Raw genomic sequence first — 10,513 nt, 5'->3', positions numbered from 1 at the left:
TTCCGTCATGTGTGCTAATCTTTTTTACCTGCGACTGTACCTTTGCCACTGTAATAGGGGCGCCCAGCGAGGGGTTGCTGTGGCTCGTGTAACGAAGTGTACAGGGAGGGATGAGAGTGTCGCCTACATAGAGCGTCCACAGAGCTACCGTCCGCGCCTCTTCCGTGCCAGTGAATTGATTTGAAAGTGTTTGAAGCGTTCGGTTTGTAGCCGTTTTGGTTTTATCGGGTTCAGTCATACTACCGAGGATTGTTCACGTCTGGGCGGTGCTGAGAATGCCCTTCGGGAATGAATAGACCTGGGCCCAATTTTCCATTGCCAACTGCGTCGAGCATTCTTGGGCTTCCTCCGTGATAAAGGCTATGCGAGGTTTTAGTTCTATTGAGACATTTACGTTTCCATCGGTTAATGAGTTTTTCTCTACGTTGCCATAACTGGACGAGATGTCGATCTTACCTGCCGCTGAGCTGTTCGTTGGATCACTTGAGTGTAGGTGGCTGCGTGTACTTCCCTCAAGTGTTATTTCCATTCCCTGATGTTGGCGATCCCTCCTTCGAAAAGGGGGGGGGGGGGGCTTTTTCGTAAAATGTCCCAATTTGTGATTTTAAGGCGGAAGCCTTTAATGCCTCATCGTTGTAAGCAGAAGTTGTCGAGAGAAATGTCACGCTTTTCAATTGGTCCAAATGGTTGTGACGTCACAGTGCTCGAATTTCAAGCGGGGCCAATTGTACTTTGGCTAGTAACCATGCAACAAATTGAAGGGGTGGTATAGTGATGCTCCAAATAAGTGGGACTGTGTTTAGTTAATTCGTTAATTAAACAATTAGCCTAATTTCTTGTCAGTCCAGAAAAATAAACAAACCGAGAAGGAAATTGGTCGAGTTGGGGAATCGAACCAGGGTCTCCGCATCGCGAGACGAGCACGGTAACCACTTCACCATGTCAGCTCGATGATTTGGAATGAACAAAGGCGCGTCTAGTGAATACGGTGTCTTCGTTCACTCCCATCTCCCTCCCTTACCTTACGGCGAGGTTCAGGTGTCCACCGAGTTATGCGAGATAGATACACTTCCTTTCCTCAAAAAACAATTTACCGACGCGCAAGGCATAGAGCCGAACGGGCGATGGTGTTCTGTGGACTCCCTGGCAGCGTTGCACGCTGCCGCGTTCCACTCTTACAGGTGAAGCTTAACATCTTAACAACACATCATTGGCACAAGGAGCAACACCGCGCTTAAGGCTTTCGTCTTTTTGGTATCTCCGAGTGTTCTCCTGTGCTTGGGCGTGGAGGTGGCTGTTCTGAGGATATAGTGGTCGCCGCCTAACGCCTCGTCTAGATGTGTCCAGGTGACCTTGTGGACATTCTTCGCAAATGAGAGATACGGTTTGGTATCTCCACAAACGCTATTGCCGATGCGGGTCAGTGTAGCGAGGTGTGTGGCCAGGCCGGCACCTTCCCTGTATGTTGCTTCTAAGATTGAAGAACCTTGCGGGGTGTCTGTGTCATAGCCCCGAGCCATGTGAGCTGCGTTCATGTCCTCTACGCTAACAAGTTGATTGTTGCCCGCTTTCACTTAGCATTCTTAAATGATTTTGTCAAAATGCGCAATGGTCGGTAGAGGTTGGCAATGAAGGTGCGGTTCTTGCCTCTTTTCAAAGGGAGGATCTTCAATATTATGTGTTCAATTTCGGTGACTGTGGTCGAAATGGTTATTGAGGCTATGGGGTTAGCTATATGTACAGCGCAACTCGTGGATAGGGCGGATCGTATATTCGGTAGTATCCTCTCATAGGAGGCGGGTGAGCTCCTGTCTCCTGGATGCAGATCACGTCCGGTGGTAGAAGGTGCACGGTGCTGAATGAAAAGTTGTAGTGAGGAAATTTTCTTCGGGAGGGAACGGCAGTTGCACTGCCATGTTTCCAGCTGATGGCGGGTGTTGCGTGAGCTATTAGATGACGCTGGCATCGAGACTGCCATCGGCGTCGCTGACATCATTAGCGCTGTTCGTGCGTCTGCAGGGTTTGACACGAGAGTTATCCGAGCTGTTTTCTCGCTTGTTGGACTCACGTGTCGGTCGCTTGAACCCGCGCTTCAACTGCGTGCACCCGCGAGCTAAGTGCCTGAATAGCCGCGTATATGCTGGCAAGGGTAATGGTTTCAGGGGGTGGTGCCACCGGCTGGGGTGTGGGGTGGGAAACCACCTGCACTGGTCGTGCGAGTGGCCTATGGGGAGTTTGTGATGTTGGTTGCTGGGGTTGCCTTTCTTGGGGCTGGAGGCACCGTGTGAGGTCCTCAACCTATTCTTTAAATTGTTTGTTTTCCTATTCTGGCTGGGATTGGGAGGACTAGAATTTAAGCGGTGGGAGGAACCCAAGGTTGGCCAGCTCACCTGATCGTTAATTTTTGAGGGTGGCTGCGGCGATGGTTTCTTCTGTGCTTTTTGATCTTCTTGAGGGCGTTGGGTTGGTGGGAGCCTGTATTATGCTCCTCCTGACAGTTGCGGCCTTTCGAGCGGGACCAGGATCGAGACCTTGACCTGGATGGGGAGGAGCTGTCCTGGTTCGAGCTGAACCGTCGAACGCGGTGGTTCGGTTGCCCGTTTCTCCTGCTGAGGCTTGGGGGGTGTTCTGTACGGCCGTCTGTTTCTTTTCCCGTGTCACTTGGAGGAGGGGTTCGGTGAGAGTCCGGTCGGAGTCGTTTCCGGCTTTCTCGTGCTCTAATGACGTCACCAATTCTCCGCAGGCTGCACATCGCGGGGAGCGGGTGTGCGGTTCTTCCGGGTCGCGGACGCCACAAATGTGACATATCTGTATTTTGGGCGTTGGGCATACGTCCGAGTGGTGGCCGAGGCTATGGCACACCTGGCAGGCTTAAAGCGCGGGTTTGTAGGGAAAGCACGTCTTTTCGCCACCGTAGTAATAAACCCAGGAGGGGGGGTGGGGGCGAGCTGAATGTTATCACCGCAGTTTACGAATTGCCGAGCATGCGGGCTTGGATTTCTACTTCCTGAGTGCGAACTCGTAGGTCAGCCATTAGTTCTTCGAGTCGGGTGTTGGGATCAATGCTGTGTATTACCCCTCGCGAAACTCCGTCCACGGCTGTCACGCAGATGTTCACCAGGTAGTTCACGCCGGCTAGCGTGATTAGAATGGTTTTGCGCAGTATATATCTCTGCAACCGCTTCGACGGGAATGCTGAGAATAATGATGTTAGAGACTGGATGGAGGCGTACCACGTACTTTGAGTCTTCAGTGGTTCCGCCTTAAGCCTGGGACACCGCCCTGTTCACTTGGTGGTTTATGTAGTTCTTGACCTGGAGACCGTTCGTGGATGTGTTGAAGAACCCCAGTTGTTCTTCTCCGGAGCTTGATCATGGAAGACAGTTGGGCTAGTTGGTGTGAATTTGTTAGTGACTGCGACATTGCAACTAGCGTGGAAAGCACAAGGACAGCGACAAAAGGAACTGTCCCGTCGGTTCCTTTTGTCGCTGTCCTTGTGCTTTCCACGCTAGTTGCAATGTCACAGTCTCCGGAGCTGCACATCGTTTGTGGCAGTGAGGCGTGTTCTTCTATGAACAGTTGGAGCCTGGCTAGGAATATGTGTTGGAATAACGTTCCTACACATAACGTGAGCGAGATGGGTCGCAATTTAGGCATGGCTGCTTGGCCGGTTTGAGCATCACGGTGATATCGGCATGGCGCCACTCTTGTGGTAGTGTGCCCTCCTGCCAGTGGTGTACGACGTCACTTATTGCATCGACCTGTCGTCGATACAACAAGTGACGTCGTTACCGGTCGTCGACGCCGCCCCCCCCCCCCCCCCCCCCCCCAGTGCGGTGTTGCGGGCTGTCCGGTGGAGGTTGTGGAGTTTTCATTGGGGAAATAAATGCGTTTCCCCCGTTTAACCGCGGCTAACCCAGTTCAAAGCCACCCGGACCCCACCCCGCGACCGCGTGCGTTACCTAGCGCATGGGATGTGCCGACTACGGCGAGCCTTGATCTGAGGGAACAAAGGAGTGACATTCTGGCTGACTCAAATAGGCATTTATTGCTACAACAACAATAACACATCTAGTAAGGAAATACGGTAAGGAATCGAGGACGTCCGACTCACCAGCACAGTCACGAGCGAATGTTCGCCCACGCTAGAGCAGGGGAGACACTCCGGCCGGACGGGACGAGTTGCGGGAGAACGTTCTTCCCCAGAAAGCCTCTCCCCGCCGGCGGAGAGCTGAGCTTCGCGCCCGAACGTCAGCACGCGTCCAAGTTCCCGAGCCGAAGAGAACCGTCCACCCCCTCCCCGCGCAGGAATAACGCTAGGTCCCCACAAGCTGTGCTATGATTTCTTGCTCGGTTATGTCTCTGTCTAAATTCACCAGTTCCTCACGTGGATAATCTTTGTAGGCGGTGGGGGCTATGGAGCCCTGAACTAAGGGCTCCACCCTCTGACTGCTATATAACCGACGACGGCAAGGTTAACTAGGACATTTAAAGACTACTCACGGGCTCTGGATGCGAAAACATGCATGCGGAGATTTTGGCTGCGGCGGTGGCGTACTACTGTAATGCAGTGGCCAGCGAAGCTGGTCTGTTCGCGCCGCCCGAATGGAAGACGACGATACCCAAACTCAGCTCGAGGCACAGGCCTTTTAGCGCGCAGGGGGTTGCGCTGCAGTGATGGCGCCGTACTGAAGTGAAGTGGCCAGTAAAGCTTATTTGTTTGCGCCGGGGTAGGTTTGATACAGACTTCGGAAGAAATTTCATTTTCTTTTTTTTTCTGGATATTTGTGCTGCCGATGACATCATGAGGTCACGTGGAGGTTTCGGTTCGTTTCTCGTGGACGGTCGGCAAACGCCGGATTTTATGACTGATGGCGATATAATGCTTTCGCATCAATAAGTCAGCCAGATTCCGGAGCTCTCCAGTACTGCACCTCATTGTCATTTCATCGTTCCCTCTTTCATCAATTTCCCTCAAAATAGTGGTTTTTCGCGGCGCGGTTGAAACGGCCACCGAGATTGAGACAGTTTCTGCGCCTTTCCTCTCCTATACGAACAGCGATCCGAGCATGACGCTTCGCCTCGGCTGTATCCATGGTCTTCCCGCGACGCCAATGACGTGCCGCGTTACCGATCGCAGTTATATCATCACTGCGGCGGCCGCTATTGCCGTTAACTGTGATTTCGATGGTTGTGAAAAAAAAACCGCTCGTGGTCGCAGTTAAGCAGAAGCCCTCAGGTTGGGCGTGCTCAGCTGTTAGGCGCTCGACTACTGAACCAGAGTACCTTGGTTCGAACCTGGCCGTGGCGGCCGCGTTTCGATGCAGGCGGAACGCTGACCGTACGCTGTGTGGTGGCCGTGCCCATTAAAAAACCCTAGGTTGTTAAAATTTTTACCGAGTCCTCCAGTACGGCAGCTCTTTCTTTCTTGTGATGTATTTTAGATTTGCTTCACTACATATATATACTATTCTCGATTTCAGTGTTTTCGTGATGATTACTGCTAAAATGCTAACAATGAATTTCGGATATCAGAACTACTTTATATCGCATACCTATTTTTCTTCGTGTTCATTACATTTTTATTTGTATCTTTTGTACCAGTGTGTTTGTCATCAACAGATGTCAACTTGAAATTTGGAATCCCTTCTCGTGAATTTTGTGCGAATTTTTACTGATGTTTACTCTGTATTCTCTTAGCCCCTCCGTTTCTAATGCACTGTGTACCTTGAGGGTAAGTTAAATGAAATGAAATTCATCCGTGCCCGTGGCACACTTCTTGCGACCTTCGCGAAAGCGCAAAATTTGCAAAAACGCAAGTATAACTATTGTTCAGTACTGTTCAGTTACTAGTCCTACTCAGCACTTTTTAGTTGCTAGTTATTTGGTAGTTAAGTTGTTGTCGGACGTCTGACTTCTCGTGTTCCATGTCTCGCGGAGGACTGTGTTGCTGTGAAGTACCAACTGGGTCATACTGCAGTTATGTTACACCACAGAGAGTAGGAATAGTCACAATTAGCAGAGAACACTACTACGACTAACCTGCAGCTAATTAACATTTCTGCTCCCAGTGCCTGAAGTTTCAGGTTATCTGCACTGACAGCTACTTCTTTGATAATATGGCATTTCTTCTGCGTACAAAGCCATAAAATCTTATGTGCGCAACGTGCTGCTTAATGTAACTTGTTTCACAATGCTACACTTCACAGTTTTATCATTTACTGTTTCGCTACCCGTTATTTCGTAGAGAGCATTGGAATTTCTCTCTCACAAAATGTTTTCGACCAGGTGACTGACTAGCAGAAGTTAAATGGACTTGCGGGGCATGTAACCGGTAGAAAAATGACCGACGTGTTTTTAGGGTAACAGGATGGGATGTAGGGAAAGGACGTAGGCAGAGGCAGGAGAGAGTCGAATAGGGAGGGCAGTCTAGGATATTTGCTGGCATACAACGGTTTGCGCAGTGCGGCCTAACTGGACATCGTTGAGACAAGCCTTTGTCCTAGAGTGGACGGAATGCTAATGATGATGGTGGTGGTTGTGACAGTGGTAGCGGTAAGAGTATGATGGCACCATTCTTACGTTTGGCTGAATTAATATTTTAAACAGGTCGCTCATTGTGCAAGTATCAAATGTGGGCATCCACCTAGCACATTTAGCTGCAATAATCTACCTAAAAGCCGCAGGCACGTCAAAGGTTGTCAGAAAGGCGTGAGCGTCTGCGAAACCCATAAAGAAAGTAGAGTTTACTCACTTCTGTCTTCCAAAGTCCGGATAAATTTTATTAACCTTGAACTGCAGTTATAAGTATGCTGTCAGAAAACAGAGCTGAGTCAATCACATGTTACATATTTTGCATTTGTACTCCAGGGTGCTGCTTCTAATCAGCCATGGCCAAGAGTGAACAGGCAGCACAGGCGAAGCAGAACCGTGCCGGGGACGCCTCTTGGGGACAGGCAGCATCACCGAGCCAGAACTCTGCCGGGGACGCCTCTTGTGGACAGGCAGCATCACCGAACCAGAACTCTGCCGGGGACGCCTCTTGTGGACAAGCAGCATCCCCGAACCAGAACTCTGCCGGGGACGCCTCTTGTGGACAAGCAGCATCCCCGAACCAGAACTCTGCCGGGGACGCCTCTTGTGGACAAGCAGCATCCCCGAACCAGAACTGCGCCGGGAATGACTCGTCTGGACAGGTAGCACTGCTGGACCAGAACTCTGCTCGGGACGCCGCATAGGCAGCGTCGATAACGCAGAACTGTGTCGGGGATGACGCGTATGGACAGGCAACATCGCCGATGCAGAACTCTACCGAGGGCGACTCCTTCGCTTTCTGGCGCCATATTCCTCCCCCTCCGCTCGGCTTCCTGCCCAGATTCCAGCTGGATTCCTGCTACGGCGGTTTTGCATGGCCACCGTACGATCCCTATCGTCGGTACTGGAATGGAAACTACTCTGGTTGAGATGGAGCCTACTATGGTTGCCCTGCACCGTATGCGCTCCAAGCCACGACAAATTTTGAGTATCATTCTACGCCCAAGAGCAACGATCCTCATCATCATCATCATCATCAGCCTGACTACGCCCACTGCTGGGCAAAGGCCACTCTCATGTCTCTCCAATAGACCTTTCTACAAATTGCAGCGCCGCGCCATCCCGTAGCGGATCCGCGCAAAGCATGACGGGAGAAAGGAGCGATCGCCGCCCGCGTCGGCTGCTGTCAAGCGTGTTGCTGTGTTGTGCCGCTGTTGTCAGGAGTTGTGCGTCTTCTCGTGCGCGTTGTTGGTATCTCTTAGCAAAATGTAGCAGCGCACTGCTGTGCTGGTTATGTGTTGCTCTTTCTGCAATTCTGTGGTGACTCTTTTAGACATTCGAAATGTCTGCAAACGAGAATCGCGGCGGCGGTTAAAAGTGCTGCGTACCCGACTGTAGTAACAACACGAGAAAGGACATCAACATTTCATCGCTATCGGAAGAGACGGTTGTATGCTGCTAATGCTTGCCCAACTTTCCCCTTTCATCGTACATATATGAACGCTTTCTCACGCAACACCACATCACACGCCCAAGCGGTGGCTGAAGCATTGTCGGCGAAACAGCCCTCCTATCGCACGGACACTTATTCGCGTCGGAAAAGGCATACTATTGCGTTCCGAATAAATGGCAGCAACGTTGCCGCATATACAGTTGCTGCTGAAGTGGAAACAACACGACCCCGAACGATCAGTGCAAGACCAAGCTGTCTGATGACTTAGCAGCAGCAGCAAACAAAAACACACCTGGAAGCTATAACACGCCCCAAACGAAAAGGGCACACCCATTTCGGGCAGCTGGACAGCAGCGGGACGCGGAGCGATGTGCACATGCGAATCTCCAACTTCGCCTGGTGACCTCGGCAGAGGACGTCGCGACTATGCATGCGACTAGGCGACTAGCCTCAAGGCCACATGCAATGCTGCTGCATAATTTTCGTTTTTTTTAGGCCTTAATAAATAGTTTTCACCACCACAATGGGTCCATGAGCGGCGAGGGCTGTATACATGCATTGGGCGAACGCCGGTCTTATCGTGTACTGGTGCTCGGCTGGTGATCCATGGCCGCGGAACGCAACATCCAACTGTGTCATGCGATGCAATGGAACAGCAGACACAGTAGGAGGAACAATAAACAGCGATGGCGACGAGAGGGCAGAGAAAGGCTTTCCGGTGGTCAAGCGCAGTCGGAGAGACGGACGAAAACACGCGAGCGTGGTGCCGCGACGGAAAGGCAGTATCTTCAGATTCGCTGCTGCTCGGGTGATCGATGAAATCAACCGCAAAGTGGAGTCCCGAGATTTGCTAGGTTATAGAGCGCGCGTCACACATGGAGGCTGCCAAGCGTCTTTGAAGTGCGTTCAAAAAATTCCGCCTATGGGAAAAAAAACTGCAGCTGAGCCAGATGACTCAGCGTGCCCGTAAGCAGCACCGAAGGCTCCAAAGTCAAGCGGCGAAGTCGTCGTTAGCGGGCAATGGACGCGGTACCGCGTCTTCGTAGCGCGTTAAAAATAGAGTACACTAACTACGAGCTAGACGCGCAGCGTGGTTGTAAGCAACGCGGGAGGTTCAGGAGTTCGAGATCATCGTTCGCGAGCTAACGATATGCTCAGTGGGCGCGGTAAGATGTTGGCAAACGGCTGTTGGCCCCGTCGTGACTTCCCAGCTGCGCAAACTTTCAGGGAGCCGATACAGTGAGGGATTGCCGAGTTCCGTCATGGAAGCTTAATTAAATGTTTGTTGTTCGGGCCTCTTTAACCGTATCTGCAGGCATGTCTGGGAAGTAATGCAAGTAGACATCCTAGAAGGCAGATGTGGCGGCTTCTAAACGACAGATTTCATACTTAACGAGGTTACTTTAAGAAGTAAATGGGACTTTGCACCCATGCCGAGGCTGCGATATTCATAGGTGTTTGAATTACTTCTGGAAATGTCAATCACTTAATATTTTATTCCTTAACACAACTGTTAAAAGAAGCCAAGGGAAAATCCATATGGTGCCTTTCTGGTGCAGTCGGTGCTGCAAGGTGAGCACTAACGGGCCCTCACTTCACGAAATTTAGTGCTGTTGCTGCGACTTCAGCCGCAGTTTAGAGGTGTTCTGAGCGAATGTAAGTACTACTCAGCTACACTCTAACTCAGCGGAGCCCTGGAATAGGGGCACCGACCCTGTGAGAAGAAGGAAGATGGACTTCTTTCCCGTCTGCTACTAGCACCTTTCTAGAGCAATAAAAGTCTTTCCTACCTACTTGTTGCAATTCACATTGCCGGTAAGACAAGGAAGGTCAGACGGTCAACAAAGATGCGGCCACACGGCTGACGACGTGGACCTGAAAATCTACTTTGCACCGCCGTATATTGCGTGAATTTAACCAAACCAAACCACGAGGAGGCAAGCGGCGCGTTGTGTTGGGTTTTACCCGGTGGAACTAAAGGCCCTACATAATCTAGGCACTTTAGGTGGAACCACGGAAAGAAGGGCTTTCAGTTTCGTCCGAGATCTGCACCCAAAAGCTCAAACTAGGGTGCCTCGATGGCCAGCGGCGGCGCGCGGACATCAGGTACCCTAGCTCAAACCCGAGCATCCTGCCGTCTTGTAGACGCGCGGCTAGAAGCAGCCGCACCCGGCGCAGACGATGCAAGGCGCGAGCCAGCGTAGACCAGTTGCGCAGCAAATTCACCACGTGACCAAGCGCCGCCTATGGACATGGTCGCAACCCTAAAGATGGTCCTCATATCTCTGAGTTTATAAAGCCCCTCAATGAGTTTAGGGGACCCGACCGCGGCGGCCGCGTCTCGATGGAGGCGAAACGCAAGAGGCGCCCGTGTGCAGGTGGTCGAAATTATTCCGGAGACCTCCACTACGGCACCTTTTTATCTCTTTCTTCTTTCACTCCCACCTTCCTCCTTTCCCTTACGGCGCGGTTCAGGTGTCTGCCGAGATATGTGAGACAGATACTGCGCCGTTTCCTATAAAACAA

General features: G+C 51.4%; 1 protein-coding gene across 5 annotated transcripts in view; it reads left to right on the top strand.

Annotated features, from left to right (window-relative positions):
* Positions 1-8,505, top strand: part of LOC149349643 (uncharacterized) — a 49,692-nt gene extending 41,187 nt beyond the window's left edge. For 4 of the 5 annotated variants that reach the window (XR_016290139.1, XM_089578673.1, XM_089578677.1 and 1 more), the window contains one exon: positions 6,871-8,505. Coding sequence is in view for 4 of the 5 variants with exons in the window: in XM_089578673.1 (XP_089434799.1) it covers positions 6,891-7,238 (348 nt within the window). In the remaining variant the exon portion in view is untranslated. Of the gene's footprint in view, positions 1-2,498; positions 2,678-6,870 lie in introns of all 5 variants that reach the window. The other variant, XM_089578676.1, reaches the window with a different exon arrangement.
* Positions 8,506-10,513: the final 2,008 nt, after the last annotated feature.

The sequence above is a fragment of the Amblyomma mixtum genome, chromosome 3 (genome assembly GCF_055824585.1).
Source record: "Amblyomma mixtum isolate Tamu chromosome 3, ASM5582458v1, whole genome shotgun sequence".
Classification (NCBI taxonomy): domain Eukaryota; kingdom Metazoa; phylum Arthropoda; class Arachnida; order Ixodida; family Ixodidae; genus Amblyomma; species Amblyomma mixtum.
Note: the sequence above shows the minus strand (reverse complement) of the source record. Positions and strands in the feature narration are given on the sequence as shown.